Raw genomic sequence first — 16,342 nt, forward strand, 5'->3', positions numbered from 1 at the left:
GCCTTGGAGACTCAAAGATGTTAAAGATGCCAGAGCCATGGGATACATGCTGAGGAAAGTTGCTAACAGGGAGTGGAACCAGCCCAGGAGGAAGCAGTTTGTTGTAGTCAAAAAAGACGAAAAAGGAGTGGAGATCTGAAGACCACTTTGACATCAGCCATGGAGATGCAGAGTTTGGAGTCTGCCCAGCTGGTTTCCTGCCTTGCTTTGGGGATTAGTTAATTAAGTTGAATGAATCTCAGAAGAGACCTTGAACTTTGGACTTTTAACATTGTTGCAACTGCTATAGACTATGAGGACTTTGAAAGTTGCACTAAATGCATTTTGCGTTATGCTATATTTAAGTATGGCCCCCATAGACTCATGTTTTTGAACAAGTCTATGGGGACCAGGGAGTGGAATGTGATGGTTTGTATATCCTTGGACCAGGGAGTGGCACCATCTGAAGGTGTGGCCTTGTTGGAATAGGTGTGACCTGGTTGGAATGGGTGTGTCACTGTGGGTGTGGGTATAAGATCCTCACCCTAGTTGCCTGGAAGTCAGTCTTCCACTAGCAGCATTTGGATGAAGACATAGAACTCTCAGCTCCTCCTGCACCATGCCTGCCTGGATACTGCCATGCTCCAACCTTGATGATAATGGACTGAACCTCTGAACCTGTAAGCCAGCCCCAATTAAATGTTGCTTTTTATAAGACTTGCCTTGGTTCTGGTATCTGTTCACAGCAGTAAAACCCTAACTAAGACATGTACTAACCAGAACCCCGGAGCTCTTGTCTCTAGCTGCATATGTATCGAAAGATGGCCTAGTCGGCCATCACTGGAAAGAGAGGCCCATTGGACTTGCAAACTTTATATGCCCCAATATAGGGGAATGCCAGGGCCAAAAGAATGGGAATGGGTGGGTAGGGAAGTGGGGGGGCGCTATGGGGGACTTTTGGGATAGCATTGGAAATGTAACTGAGGAAAATATGTAATAAAAATATTAAAAATTAAAAAAAAAAGAAGAAATCATCCTGAGTTGTCCAAGTGGGTCCAAGTTAGCCAACCGCAGGATTCTTATTGCTGAGAGGTCATAGGAACAAGAGTGAGAGATGCTAAGATACTGAAGGAGCCATAGTAGGGGAATGTGACAGCACTGTCCTTAGAGCTCAGAAAGGCATGGAAACAGACTCTCCCCAGAGACTCCAAAAAGAACACAGCCCTTCGAACAACTTGATTTTGATCCAAAGAGACCACATCAGGCCTCTAACCTACTTAAAGTAACAATCCATGCTTGATAGTGAGCTGTTGGGGTCCATATGGTCTGCAATTCCATTCTCTGAGCAACCTCTGTTGTTTAATTCGTTCTTTTGTTTCTGATGGAGTTAAAGACTAATTATAAGCCAGACGGAGATGGCGCCCCCCCCTTTAGTCCCAGCACTCGGGAGGCAGAGGCAGGCAGATTGCTGAGTTCGAGGACAGCCTGGTCTACAGAGTGAGTTCCAGGACAGCCAGGGCTACACAGAGAAACCCTGTCTCGGAAAAAAAAAAAAAAAAGGCTAATTATAGTCTCATAATCAAACTTAGGTTGTTAACATTAAGGAAGATGATATAGATTTGAAAGGATGGTTTTCAGATGGTAATACAAGTTAAAATCAGAACCTAATTCAGATATAGAATTGTAAACTCTTTAAGATAGAGTGTAGAGTACTTTATTTAAATTGACAAAATTGATGATGGACTGGACAGTTTTAGTGTATATCACACCTCATAGTTTGTATAACTGTTATAATTATGTTCAATGTATATCGGAAAGAGAAAAGGGGGAGGATATATCGGCTGGTGTTCTCATGCTAATTGTGTTACCCAAAAAATTAAAAAAAAAAACTGTTTGCAGTGTCCCAAATGTAGGCTAAAGGAAGAGAGCCCCCACTTGGTTCTGACTGGGAAATAAAATTGCCAATGGATAATGGTTGGGCAGAGAGACGGAGGCAGGACTTTTAGATTTCCCAGACAAGGGACGAAGGAAGGGAGTAGGGATTCTGCCATGAGAGGAGAATAGGACTGACCACATGGTGAAGGAGAGGAGGGTGAGACGACTGAAATGTACGTCCAGAGGGAAAGCAACCCCAAGGAAGGGCTGCCCAGAAACAGGGCAGCAAAGACTAAATATAGATTTAGAAAGTATTAACTCAGGAATACTGGAAGGGAGTTGTGTGCTAGCCTCAGGGAGGTTCAGGAAGTGCCCAACCACTCACTGAGCTAGTAAGGCGCTCTCTCTTTCTGTGTGTGTGTGTGTGTGTGTGTGTGTGTGTTTCATTCACAAATCCAGAGAACTCTGAGTGGATGGCAAGAAGTGTGATCACCTTCCAGAAGCTGAGAGAGAATTAACAATTCACCACTACAGCCATGTGACTGGAAAACTTCAGGCACTAAGGCTGGGTTGAAGGTCTTCTGAGGGAACACAAGACCACAAGGGCAGAAAGTGCAGAAGTGGGGCCTTGGATAAGGAATCATAAAGACTGTCCAAGCTCTTTTTGCAATGCCATCTCCAGTAGCTAGCTAAACAATATACAAAGAACATCTGAGAAAATAAAAGTTATCCATTCCTAGACCATCCAGAGACTACCCCACCAAGGGATCCATCCCATATTCAGCCACCAAACCCAAACACTATTGGATATGTCAGCAAGATTTTGCTGAAAGGACCCTGATATAGCTGTCTCCTGTGAGGCTTTGCCAGTGCCTGGCAAATACAGAAGTGGATGCTCACAGTCATCTATAGGATGGAACACAGGGCCCCCAATGGAGGAGCTAGAGAAAGTACCCAAGGAGCTGAAGGGGTCTACAACCCTATAGGTGGAACAACAATATGAACTAACCAGTACCCCCAGAGCTCTTGTCTCTAGCTACATATGTAGCAGAAGATGGCTGTACTGGCTAATTTTGTGTCAACTTGACACAGCTGGAGTTATCACAGAGAAAGGAGCTTCAGTTGAGGAAATGCCTCCATGAGATCCAACTGTAAGGCATTTTCTCAATTAGTGATCAAAGGGGAAAGGCCCCTTGTGGGTGGTGCCATCTCTGGGCTGGGAGTCTTGGGTTCTATAAGAGAGCAGGCTGAGCAAGCCAGGGGAGGCAAGCCAGTAAAGAACATCCCTCCATGGCCTCTGTATCAGCTCCTGCTTTCTGACCTGCTTGAGTTCCAGTCCTGACTTCCTTTGGTTAAGAACAGCAGTATGGAAGTGTAAGCCGAATAAACCCTTTCCTCTTCAACTTGTTTCTTGGTCATGATGTTTGTGCAGGAATAGAAACCCTGACTAAGACAATGGCATAGTCGGCCATCATTGAGAAGAGAGGCCCCTTGGTCTTGCAAACTTTATATGCCCCAGTACAGGGGAACGCCAGGGCCAAGAAGTGGGAGTGGATGAGTAGGGGAGCAGGGTGGAGGGAGGGTATAGGGGAATTTCGGGATAGCATTTGAAATGTAAATAAAGAAATATCTAATAAAAAAAGTTATCCACTCCTGAAGTGAACCCATAGTCCTGTGTCTCTGTCTATTACTGTCCTTTCGAGGTCCCTGTGTTGTTCGTATCTCTGCTGGCTGCATCATTACATCATGAAGTTTGTGATAATAATTATAGCAGCAATAAGAGTGCTGCAATAATTTGGGGGTCATAATTTTCTTGTATAATTGGAGCAAACACATATTTTCATTTAAAATAATTTCTCTTTAAAACAAACTAAAAGAGTGCTGACAGTAAGGCCAAAGCTTCTTTCTTGGTCTTTAAAGCAAATGACTTTGGGTTCAATTTTCTTCATTAAACATACATTGGCATTTATTATACATGGTGAGGCTGAAAGGGAATAAATTATAACCTTTGATCAGACTCAAATACAACCTAGTAGATAATTGTGATATTTTCATGATGGTGAAGCAGAGATTAGTAGGCTGGGGAAATAATTCATGTTATAGAAGGCCTCCCAGCAGAAGTGAGATACAAGCTAAGAGAGAAAAAAAAAAGTGGAAATCAGACATAAGAGGGACGAATACAGTCTAGGTGAAGACTGTAATGTCATTGACAAATTGGGAGTTCAAAGAAACCATGACCATTCAAAGAAATAAATTGCAGATGCCAAAAGGAGTCCAGAGACTCTACACTTCATTTATTTCAACATGTAAATCCTTGTATAAAACAGTTTTGTAGAAAGCTAAAACATTCTATATGAGTATAAATTTGGATGTTTATAGATGTTGTATTGTATATTTGGTTACCTAGTTCAATTCATTATCAACATGAAGTAAATTTTCTGACACGATATCAGAATATTATTTACTCAGGCCTAAAAGTAAACACTTAGGTAGTATATTCATGACTATTTTATATGTGTACTGGAACACTATACTAGGTAACAAACAACCATAGTATGAAGGAATGCTCTAATATGGCAAGCAGGGTAAACAAAAGTACTTTGAAAGAAAAAATTTACAGTAAGTAGACAATTTTTTATTTAAAAAAAAAATGACTCTTTCTTATTCTGTGTGAGTGTGTGAGAAGAAAACTTCCAGGAGTCCTGCTCTCTCCTTCCACAAAGTGATTCCTGAGGCTCAAACTCAGGTTAACAGTGAATATCTGCCTGCTAAGGCCCCTCAATGGTCTTAGACAGACAGTGATGTCAGGGTGGGATACAATAGTAGAACACTCAAAGAGCCCATGCAAGACCCTGGATTCAATCCCAGCACCACAAAAAAAAAAAAAAAAAAAAAAAAAAAAAAACTAATAACTAAATAAGTACACACTTTTATCTTAGAACAAAAAAAGAAAAAAAGAAAAAAACTTCCCAAAATTAACTAATGAGAGAACAATAGACCAATCTCTGAATAATATCCTCAAATTACAATTTCTGGTGTTTGCCTATACTGTAAACATACTGAGTTGCTAAAAAGTATTTCCAAGGCTCCCAAATGAAACTAGAGAAAGACGCCATAGCCACTGCTCATGGTATTCACATGGCTGTCACTGAACAGACCATCACTGATAGTTTCTGAGTACTCTCCCTATATAACCCAGTCGGTTCCAGTTCTTTCAGTGCAAACCACTATACAAGATTTTCATGAATATAAAATGTAAACTAGGAAACAATACAATAGTTGAGAAAGCCAAGTGGAAAAATAGGAGGCAGATAAAGGAAGGCCTTGTATGTTAAGTGAAGGACTAAGAGGGTTTTGTTTTGCTTGTTTGTTCAGAGTGAGAAGATATTAGGATATAGAGCATAGTTGATGGAATGCTTGCCTAGCACAGATGGAACCTGAGCTCAGTCCCTGGTACCCTATAAGACTGAGAATGGTGGCACAGGCCTGTAAGCCTGCATGGTCATCTTTAGCTATCTAGGGAGTGTTAGGCCATCGTAGGCTACAAATGACCCTATCTCAAAAAATAAAAGAAAAAAAAATCAAAACAACTCTTCATTTTGTCAGGCAATCAAACCAAAGACACAAGCTTTCAAACTTTCAATACTCAACACACATAGCCATGGAAGTTTCATATCACACTTCCAAATCATTTCTAGGGGATTTTTTTGTGTGGGTGGCTAAAAATAGATACAAACCTTATTTGCAAAATGTTTCTATCAATATTAGTCTCAGAATAAGTGGTTTCTAACAGAAACCAGTGGAAACTATACTTCATCTCTTCCATTTTCTTTCTTATGCCTAAAAATAATCCTTCTTTCTTTTTTGTACCAAAAATAGTGAACTGTGTGATATTGGTGTATCTCAATAAGTTGGTAGTTAGTAACACTAACTATACATTTCCTATTATTCTCATATCAAGTTATTATCGTTACTATTACTGCCTCATTGAAAGTAAACATAAACTACTTTTGATAAACTCAATCATCTGAAACTAGTCTAAATTCTGGAATATAAACATTCATTCAACTATTATCTTATGTTCATAAAAACTGTATTTGATATTTCATCATTCAAATATAAATAATGATAAAAAATTAAAAGCCTATACTGCTAGGCATGACAGTAAGTACTCTTTTTTTTTTTTTTTTTTTTTTTTTTTGGTTTTTCAAGACAGGGTTTCTCTGTATAGCCCTGGCTGTCCTGGAACTCACTTTGTAGACCAGGCTGGCCTCGAACTCAGAAATCCGCCTGCCTCTGCCTCCCAAGTGCTGAAATTAGAGGCGTGCGCCACCACCGCCCGGCAGACAGTAAGTACTCTTTTTTTTTTTTTTTTTGGTTTTTCGAGACAGGGTTTCTCTGTATAGCTCTGGCTGTCCTGGAACTCACTTTGTAGACCAGGCTGGCCTCGAACTCAGAAATCCGCCTGCCTCTGCCTCCCGAGTGCTGGGATTAAAGGCGTGCGCCACACCTACATCCAGGAGGGTGAGGTGGAAGGATCACAAATTCAAGGCGAGTCAAGGCTACACAATGACATAATCAAAAAAAAAAAAAAAAAAAGAATGTGGTTGTAGTGTCAGATACCCTTAATCTCAGCACTCAGGAGGTAGAGTAAGGAAAGCCAGGAGTCAAGTCATTCTGGGATAGATGGCAAGTCAAGGCCAGTCAGAGCTGCAAGAGACTGTCTCCAAACAAAAAGCAAATATACAAAGAAAAAGGGAGATGCTGAAGACATGACCAATTGTTTTGGAATACTTGCTGCTCTTCCAAAGGACCCAGGTTCGATTCCTAGCACATACATGGTGGCTCACAAACATCCATAGCTCTACTTCTAGAATATCCAATACCCCTTTCTGGGCCACCAGGCAAAAGGCTCATCCATTTAAAGTAAATTAATACATCTAAAAAAAAGAAAGAAAGAAAAACAAAGATATGACAGAATCTGGTACATGCAATCACTCGTAATGTTATATATCATTAATTACTATTACTTCACTAGTGCAATATGAAATAGAGCCTGAGAATAAGACAATACTTTCACAACCCAGAATATATTCTCTGAAGGAAGTACCCTAGCATTGTCTAGACTCTCAAATGTCATTCATAGAACCCTATGTTTTATAAGAAAGCACTGTGAATACCTTATTTATAAAGCAAAAAGGAGTTATCTTACTAATTCCTGAACATCAAAATGATGTAATAAACATTCAAGGCAATGAATAATTGTAGTTGCCACAATTACAGAAGTAAACTATGAGACTAGTAAGATGGCTCAGCAGGAAAGACAGACAGCCTGACAACCTGCGTTAGATCCCTGAACTCACCTAGACACACACACACACACACACATACACACAGTACCTTTTATCCACTTAAAAAAAAGTGTTTCCTAATGGCTGCTCATTTTCTCTGTGAGCTGTGTTTTTCTTTTTAATTGACATGGGCTTACACTCTCTAGCATCACTTAATCTATATTTTCAGGAATACAAAATTGTTTTGAGATCGTGTCTGGCCACCACCTATAGGCCAAGGTGGCCTAGAACTTATAGGATGGAACAGGTTGTTCTTAAAAATCAAAATCCTCCTGCCTAAGCCTCCTGTGTAATAGGATTACAGTACTTCTAGCAGAAATACAATTTTCTTGCAAAAAAATTCTCACTTAAATGGTAAATAATCCTAATGGTTCCATACTGTGTTCAGTTTATACTTCGGTATAGCCAAAGGCAAACTGAGTGTGCCATCAGATAGAAAAGATACGACCTCACAGAGCTGTTCTGTTCATCAGACTTAGAAAAATATATAATGGAACTACTGGAATACAAGCAAATAATATGAATAAAAGCTATTCTTTATTAAAAGAATAAGTAAAATATCAATCTAGTCATTCCCATTAAAATATTTAAAATAGTTTTTAACTTACCTATAATATGTGCATCTTGATCAAAGTATGACTAAGTTTTCACATACTTTGAAATAAAAACGAACAGAACACAAAAAAATTTCACAATAAGTGTAAATTTTAATACAGTATTATTATAGCATCAGTTTAATGCAAAAGTCTTCAAAAATACTTTCAAAACAAAAATTCTTGAAATGATCTTCCAGTCCCTGTGTGATCTGAGTGTCTTGCACCTGGTAATGAGCTCTTTGAGGTCGTATCTTTTCTATCTGATGACACACTCAGTTTGCCTTTGGCTCTACTGAAGTATAAACTGAACACAGTATGTACGACACAGTGTGTGTCACGGCCCACACGCCATTAGTACTTGCTGTTAGCATAGACCATAGGTGGTTAATAGTGCTATCTACTAAACCTTACGTTCAAGGGTACCACTCTCAGTTGTTCCTTAATAATTTATGTTAACTTTGCCTTTAAAAAAAAAAAGAAGGGTTGCTGGAGAGACGGCTCAGTGGTTAAGAGCACTGACTGCTCTTCCAGAGGTTCTGAGTTTAATTCCCAGCAACCACATAGTGGCTCACTGTAATGGGATCTGATGCCCTCTTGTGGTGTGTCTGAAGACAGCTACAATGTACTCACATGAATAAAATAAATAAATCTTTCAAAAGAAAAAGATGAAGAAGAAACAGATTCAAATATGAGGTTTATGCTTATTATCAGAACATGGATTTCTAGCCACATCCTATTCATTAAATTGTATTTTCTAGCTTGTCACTAATGGCTCACACCTTTAATCCCAGCACACAGGAGGAGAAACAGAAAGATCTGTGAGTTGAAGGTCAGCCTGGTCTACAGAACTAGTTTAAGGACAACCAAGGCTATATTAAAAAAAAAAAAAAAAAAAAAAAAAAAAAAAACCTTTTTTACAAAATTGTGTAAGGGCTTTTAAAGCTTTCAGACACCCTTGGGCACTTAAGGTATTGTGTATTTTAAAATACCACTTTTCTAAAAGATGTATTAATGTTCTCTTCTAAGAAAAACATTTTATTACAGAATTTAAAACTATCATTTTATGAATAAGACTTGTATGATGCTCAAATAAATATGAACATCAGTTAGTACACAATAAACCAACTCTAATGTATTTTTTCTTTTTCCAGTAAGTTTAAAAAACTGCCTTTATTCTATTAGTTGGAAAAATTAACTGGCACAGAAAAAAGTTTAGTCAGCTGGAGAGAAGAGACACCCCCAACCCCACCCACTGCCACCCATAAGAACTGGTGGCTCCTCTGGGAGGCAACTCGGATACAGTGTGGAGAAAGGAGCACTGTGACCCTGCAGTCCAGGTGAGAAAGGCTATGCCACCTCCAAAGTATAACTGCCTCAGGCGGGAAACCAAATTCCTACTTACTTAGTCCAGTCTGGAAAGGGGTACTGGAATGATATATAGGGCTGAATAGGGGATATGGCCATATTTTATCAGAGAAAGTGACAAAATGGGAATTTTAAAAATGAATTTTCCATCTGACTTTATTTCCAAATTCACTTTCTTTAAAAGAAAGAAAGAAAGAAAAGAGAGAGAGAGAGAAGCAATACACGGGCTGGTGAGATGGCTCAGAGAGTAAGAGCACCACCGACTGTTCTTCCAAAGGTCCTGAGTTCAAATCCCAGCAACCACATGGTGGCTCACAACCATCTGTATCAAGATTTGACTCCCTCTTCTGGAGTGTCTGGAGACAGCTACAGTGTACTTACATATAAACTAAAAAGAAGAAGAAGAAGAAGAAGAAGAAGAAGAAGAAGAAGAAGAAGAAGAAGAAGAAGAAGAAGAAGAAGCAGCAGCAGCAGCAGAAGCAGCAGCAATACACTTTCTGTGGGAATGACAAATATCAGTATTAGGAAATCCAATTATACAAAAAATACTACATCTAGTCTGGGGTAGATATATTTATTTTTGGTAACAGACATTAAGTGGCACTAATTACACAGTAACTATTAAGGTAACTAACAGGAGAGCACAGAGCTGTAACTGCCACAGCTGCCTGGACTTGGGCCTTTCTGACTGAGCAAGTTTTCAAAAAACTGGATGCCCACCCCAGAGCTCTGGCAATGGAGTCTGTTCACAAGGAAAGCTCTGAAGTAGTGACTCACCAGAGTGCTTGCAGCTGACAGAAAGTAGGCAGGACATGTTAGTTATAAAGTAGTTACAGCCTAATTCACAAGTTACCAACTGTTTCTCTTTCTAGAAGGAAGCAAGAAGAAATTCTTTGAATTAGTGCCTGGTGTGGGTGGAGTGCAGAGAGGGCTATTAGAGCAGTGTCAGAAGGACCCTGGCTGGTCAGACAGGTTGGAAATTATTAATAATCATGGTTGGCTTCTAAATACTGGAAGCAAGATGACTTCTGATTTGTAATCTTAGGTAAATTATAAATGAAAAGGCCAGTAATCATACAATAAGATTAATATATAGCGCTTCAAATTAACCACATGAGGCTGCGTTTCACAATGCTTCACAAGATGAGGCACCCAGACTTTTTCTTCCCAGGTCTAGCTTGCAGAGCAGCTCTCCTGGCCAAATCAAAAACCTCTCTCACTCCATCTTTGGTCTTTGCTGAACACTCCATGTACCCAAAAGCGCCAATCCTGTTTGCCATATCTTTGCCTCAAGTTTTACTAGTTCCTGCTTCATTTTGGCTAACTCCCATCTTGTGTGTTCATCATTCCGAAGGTCCTTCTTGCTCCCAACCAGGATGATGGGCACATTTGGACAGAAATGCTTGACTTCTGGAGTCCATTTTTCTGGGATGTTTTCTAAACTATCAGGGCTGTTAATGGAAAAACACATCAGAATAACATCAGTGTCTGGATAGGAGAGAGGCCTCAGGCGGTCATAATCTTCCTGTCCAGCTGTGTCCCATAAAGCCAATTCTACCTGCTTTCCATCCACTTCAATATCTGCCACATAGTTTTCAAAACACCGTGGGCACATAAACCTCTGGGAACTGGTCCTTGCTGAAGACTATGAGCAAGCATGTCTTACCACAAGCTCCATCACAAACAAACACCAGTTCCTTCCTGATGGCAGCCATCACTTATAAAGGTGCTGAAAACACACAGCTTCTGGGATGCAGCTGTACAAAGTACCTGGAACTTCTCAGGTGCAAGGCTCGAGGCGACGACTCCGAGTCTGGCTTCTTCGCACTGAAGATGCCCGTCTGCGAGTCCACGAGCTCCGAGACAAGGACTAGAAGCTCCGTGGGAGACACCGGGCTAAGGAGAGAACTGACGGAGGACTGCGGGTGGTGGGCGAGGAGCACCCTAATGTATTTTCTTAATGTAAAAGGTGGTGATAACAACTAAATGTGAAATCCTGGTGAGGGATTTTATGGCTCTGATTTCTATAGCATACTCCCTAGCCTTCAACTAATTGCCTGCAACTCTCCATGTGTGTTAATCTGAAGTTAAAACTGAAGGTCACTGACTCCATTCTAGTTCAGTTTATGTCTCAAAGATGTTTGCATTTGTATATAGCATTCACTAAGCCTTATATAGCACCTAAGGTATGAAACCAAATATACTTTTTATACATATTCACTGAACAAATATTGAACATTTCTCTGTACCACACTTAGGGGGAAACCCCTAGTGGATTTTTTTTAAGCTGTTTTGAATACAGCACAAATCCCTTAATTTGGGGAAGAAATGGTAAACCCTTTTTGGGAGACTTTTTAACAGGTTCTAGCAGGGGAATGTAGCAAGTAGCTATTCACATACCCTTGACCAAAGAACAAAGATTGTTCTTCTCCATCTGGGAAGGCTACCTTCTTTAACCTGGCCTAACACCAGGGGAGACATGCCAGTGGAATCAGCCCATGACAATAAGGGGAGTTAACAGGCAGATTACCCTCAGGTCCTTAAATCCTTTTTATGATCGTGTGTGTGTGTGTGTGTGTGTGTGTGTGTGTGTTTGGTTAGGGTTGTATTTATTGTTGCTGTCTTGTTTTGTAAGACAAGACCCCATGTGGTATGCATAATCACGACTTTGTATATCCTTTTAAATAAGGAAGCTGACATAAAAGGTCATACATTTGAGATTGCTTAGCTGGTAGCCCTGTCTTCTAAGCTTGACACCAGTTCGATTCTCTTAGACCCACATGTCACTTCTCCCATTTGACTGAGTTTTCTGTTTGGTGTACCCATGCGCCCTCCTAGACCACAAGGTCTCCTATTTTGGCCTCTATCTCTTTTCCTTTTCCTCTTCTTCCTCTTCCCTCCTCCTCCCTCTCTCCTCTCTCCCTCTTCTTTCTCTTCTCCTCCCCTCCCTCGTTAAATCTATTTTCCCCTCCCCTTCCCTCCCCCCCCCCCGCCTAAAACGCTGCCACGCAAGTTTGGTGCTTGATCAATGTTGAAGAACACAACAATGAATAATCATTAAATGCTGCAACCCGATTCTATACATAGGAGGCTGTCCTTTATCGGCGGTCCGCGGCTGACAGCCTCACAGTGTTTTCCAGAACGTCTAGAAAAGCGAAACTATTCCAGTAGAAGGACACCGCGGCGTCTTTTACTCTTCCCGTGAACATCGCCCCCCAAAAACCGCGAAGTCCTCCCTCGGGTCGCCTAAAAGTAGAGACTCGCCGCGCGGGGCCGGGAAACGCGGCGCCTACGGTAGCAACTCCCAGGCAAAAACAGAGAAAAGCACCAATCCGGGAGGCTGAGGCTGAGAACATGGCGAGTCCCGGCTTCAGAAGTCAAGACAGACAAAAAACAAAACTAAACAAAACCCTGACTATCTTCCACTCTGGCAAACGGAGAACACGAACTGTGAGCTTGGTAACTGTCTAGCGTGGCCCAGTGGGCGCCCTGCCGACGCGTGGGAACGTAAATGCCCAACTCCCTCTGTCGGCCGCCGGCTGTCTCGCGGCGACGCTGGAGGGATTCCGGCTTCACGCCGGAAGTCACCAGAGAGAGAGAGAGAGAGCGCGGAAGTCGCCACAAAAGGATCCGCGGAACGGAAATGTCCTTTGCCTAGCGTTCCTACCCGGAAGTGTTTTCATTCGCCGGAACCGACTGACTTTTAAAAAGGCACGACGGCGGGATTACGCTTTGGGGGGGCGGGGGCGGGGGCGGGGGGGGGGGGGAAGAGAAGAGCGGAAGTCTAGGTGCGCGCGCTGCGCGGAGGGCACCCTGGGAGCGGAAGGAGGCGGGCCTTTCCCAGACTCTCTGCTCCGGTGGTCACCGACTTGGGTGGCGCGGAGCGTGCTGGTGCTGAAAACCTCCTCTTGCCGGCATCGTCGTTTCTGCGCAGAGGTCAAAAGTGGCGGAAATCGCGGCGTCGCTTGGGAACCCGGAACCGCTGGTGAGCCATGGTGAAGCGATCACGGCGGCGTGGAGCGGCTCAGTGGGCCGCCGTGCGGGCCCAGGCAGGTCGCACCGCCACGGATGAAAATGAGGACGACTTAGGGTTGCCACCCTCTCCAGGGGACTCCAGCTACTACCAAGACCAGGTAGATGAGTTCCATGAAGCGCGATCTCGGGCAGTCCTGGCTAAGGGCTGGAACGAAGTCGAGAGTGGGGAGGAGGATGGCGATGAGGAGGAAGAGGTGCTACCTCTAAATATTGATGATGGAGATGACGAAGATGGAGAGAGTTCGGAGGAGGAGGAGGAGGGTGAAGAGGATGATGATGGCGGAAGCTCCGTGCAGAGTGAGGCTGAGGCCTCTGTGGACCCTAGCTTGTCCTGGGGTCAGAGGAAAAAGCTTTATTACGATACGGACTATGGTTCCAAATCCCGAGGCCGTCAGAGTCAGCAAGAAGTAGAAGAGGAGGAAAGAGAGGAAGAGGAGGAGGCACAGATAATTCAGCGGCGCTTGGCCCAAGCCCTGCAAGAGGATGATTTTGGAGTCGCTTGGGTGGAGGCCTTTGCAAAGCCCGTGCCCCAGGTAGACGAAGCTGAGACAAGGGTTGTGAAGGATTTGGCTAAAGTCTCGGTAAAAGAGAAGCTGAAAATGTTGAAGAAAGAATCACCAGAGCTCTTAGAGCTCATAGAAGATCTCCAAGCCAAGTTGACAGAGGTGAAGGATGAGTTAGAACCCTTGTTACAGATGGTGGAGAAAGGGGTCATTCCACCTGGAAGAGGAAGCCAATACCTGAAGACTAAGTATAATCTCTACTTGAACTATTGCGCCAACATTAGCTTTTATTTGATCTTAAAAGCCCGGAGAGTCCCTGCACATGGACATCCTGTTATAGAAAGGCTTGTTACCTACAGAAATCTGATCAACAAGCTGTCAGTTGTGGATCAGAAACTGTCCTCCGAAATCCGTCACCTCCTCACAGCCAAGGATGGTGCTGTAAAGAAAGAAATGACTCCAAAAGCAAAATTAACCAAAACCAAGCCCAAGACTGTAAAGCAGGCTGCTGCCTCTGCCGCTGCCCTGACTGATGAGCCTGATTTTGATGGGGCTGCTCTAGAGTACTATAAGGAAATGGAAGACAGGCAAGAGTTGAAGAGAAAGAAGGAAGAAAACAGTGCTGAAGAACAGGCCCTCGAAGAGCAAAATGCAAAGAGAGCCATTACCTACCAGATTGCTAAAAATAGGGGGCTTACACCCAGGAGAAAGAAGATTGATAGAAATCCCAGAGTGAAACATAGGGAAAAGTTCAGAAGAGCCAAAATCCGACGCCGAGGTCAGGTTCGTGAAGTTCGCAGAGAAGAACAGCGGTACAGTGGTGAACTCTCTGGCATTCGTGCTGGAGTTAAGAAGAGCATTAAGCTTAAGTAAAATAGTTGCTCTTTGGCCTAGCTTTTGGCAATTATTTTAGGTCAATAAAAAGTGTTTTGAAGTAAAGTGATTGTGTTTGTAATACCTAATTTTTTTTTTTAAGTTTAAACTCTGTTGTCAACAGGGAATTAGGGGTTGTTGCTTTGGGTTTTGTTGGTTGGTCTTTTGTACTGGGTGCTGAGAACTTGAACCTGGACCCTGTGCATAACTAACAAGCACTCATACAAGTGAGCTGTCTCCAGCCCTGTGTTGCTACTTTATTCGTCCATTAAAGTCCTACTAAGAATTGTAATTGGAGGGTTAAAAAAAAATGCTGTGTAATATTTTAGCACATTAGCCTAGAAAGCTTCCCCACCTAGTTGTGCAGTGTTAATGAAATTAACACTTTTATATAAGTTTTCATGTGGAGACTATGTACCTTTGACAGTCATGGGGGGTTTTTTGTTCGTCTCTTTTTTGTAAGATAGCCTGCAAAAGTGATCTAACAGACTTCAATTATAATTGTAATTCTTGGGGCAGAATATTTGTACATATGCATTTACCGTGCATCTGTGGTAAAAAAGCAGCTTTGGCTAAATGTGACAGAAAGGATAACTGCACCAATTGTATTTTTTAGTAATCCTTTTTATGGTAACTAAGGTAGAAATTCCATATCCCTCTGCTGGTGATTGGTGGTGGTTGCTATTTGTGATTCTCAGTTTGCTGGGAATTTTAAGGTTAAACTTGCTGTAAGCAATTGTCTACCATCTGTACAAAGATGACGCGGTTGTAATAGTCACGGATAGAGAGGCTACAAGTCTAAGTTGAGCTGATTTGGTGGGTTGGGGCCCTTGTTCTGCAAACATGCAGACCTGAATTTGAGTTCCGAACAACAACAACAGTTACCTGTGCCTGTAACCCCAGTTTTGGGAAGAGGAGATAGGTAGATCCCAGTAACTCACTGGCCTGCCAGGCTAGCCTAAAGCAAGCTTCCAGCTCAGTGAGGGACCAATCAAGGCAGAAAGGTCAGAGGAAGGCACCAAGGTACCCTGCTCCTGCATGAGTGCATTTCACTTGGCCCTATTATCCATATTTTGAAAATGAGGAAATTTGGAGCAGAGAGAATTAACTTTGTCAAAATCACAACGCTTTTATGCATCACAAACAGGATTTCAGCCCAGCCTTGGTAGCTTTAGAGCTTAACTCCTTTTCAGATGAAGTAGAAAAGCATACATTTTGAAGTTTCCTGGGTAATTTTGAGTAAATCGAGTTTCATTTTCTTCATCTCTTAGGATAACTGTTGGGTTACCAGCAGACTGATTAGACCACTTGAATTTTAAACCAAAGTCTTATTTAGTAGCTATGACTTTAAACAAAATACTTGGTGTCTGTGTGCCTCAGTTCTATTTTTGTTTATTGGGTACAACCTGGATAGTGGGACTTGAGGGTGTAGTTTTTAGTGTAATGCCTGGTTTCCAGGGAAGCCTTGGGTTAAGTCCTCAGTCCTGCTTATCTCTTATGATAGACTTGGGGGTCAGCTTATATAATTTCAGCTTGATTATTTGTTGTTTCTGGGTTTTTGGGTTTGGGTTTTTTGAGACAGGGTTTCTCTGTATAGCCCTGGCTGTCCTGGAACTCACTTTGTAGACCAGGCTGGCCTCGAACTCAGAAATCCGCCTGCCTCTGCCTCCTGAGTGCTGGGATTAAAGGCATATGCCACCACACCCGGCAATTCCAGCACTTGAAATGAAAGTGTCAAGATAAGTTTTTCAGGGATATTCAGCAG

The 16,342-nt window shown here is 42.2% G+C and overlaps 1 protein-coding gene and 1 pseudogene across 1 annotated transcript; one reads left to right on the plus strand and one right to left on the minus strand.

The window, feature by feature from the left end:
- Window positions 1-9,085: 9,085 nt before the first annotated feature.
- On the minus strand, window positions 9,086-12,127 carry LOC115031122 (transforming protein RhoA pseudogene; annotated as a pseudogene).
- An 831-nt stretch (window positions 12,128-12,958) lies between these two features.
- On the plus strand, window positions 12,959-14,643 carry Utp3 (UTP3 small subunit processome component). Its single transcript, XM_021162939.3, has one exon. It carries the CDS (start codon window positions 13,159-13,161, stop codon window positions 14,575-14,577), a length of 1,419 nt encoding a protein of 472 aa, XP_021018598.1. The 5' UTR covers window positions 12,959-13,158; the 3' UTR covers window positions 14,578-14,643.
- The last annotated feature ends 1,699 nt before the right edge of the window (window positions 14,644-16,342 follow it).

The sequence above is a fragment of the Mus caroli genome, unplaced genomic scaffold (genome assembly GCF_978045245.1).
Source record: "Mus caroli unplaced genomic scaffold, Mus_caroli_1 scaffold_4, whole genome shotgun sequence".
Taxonomy (NCBI): domain Eukaryota; kingdom Metazoa; phylum Chordata; class Mammalia; order Rodentia; family Muridae; genus Mus; species Mus caroli.

What these genes read in the sequence shown, in the direction of transcription:
- Utp3 (XM_021162939.3), top strand. Translation starts at nt 13,159, where the DNA reads ATGGTGAAGCGATCACGGCGGCGTGGAGCGGCTCAGTGGGCCGCCGTG.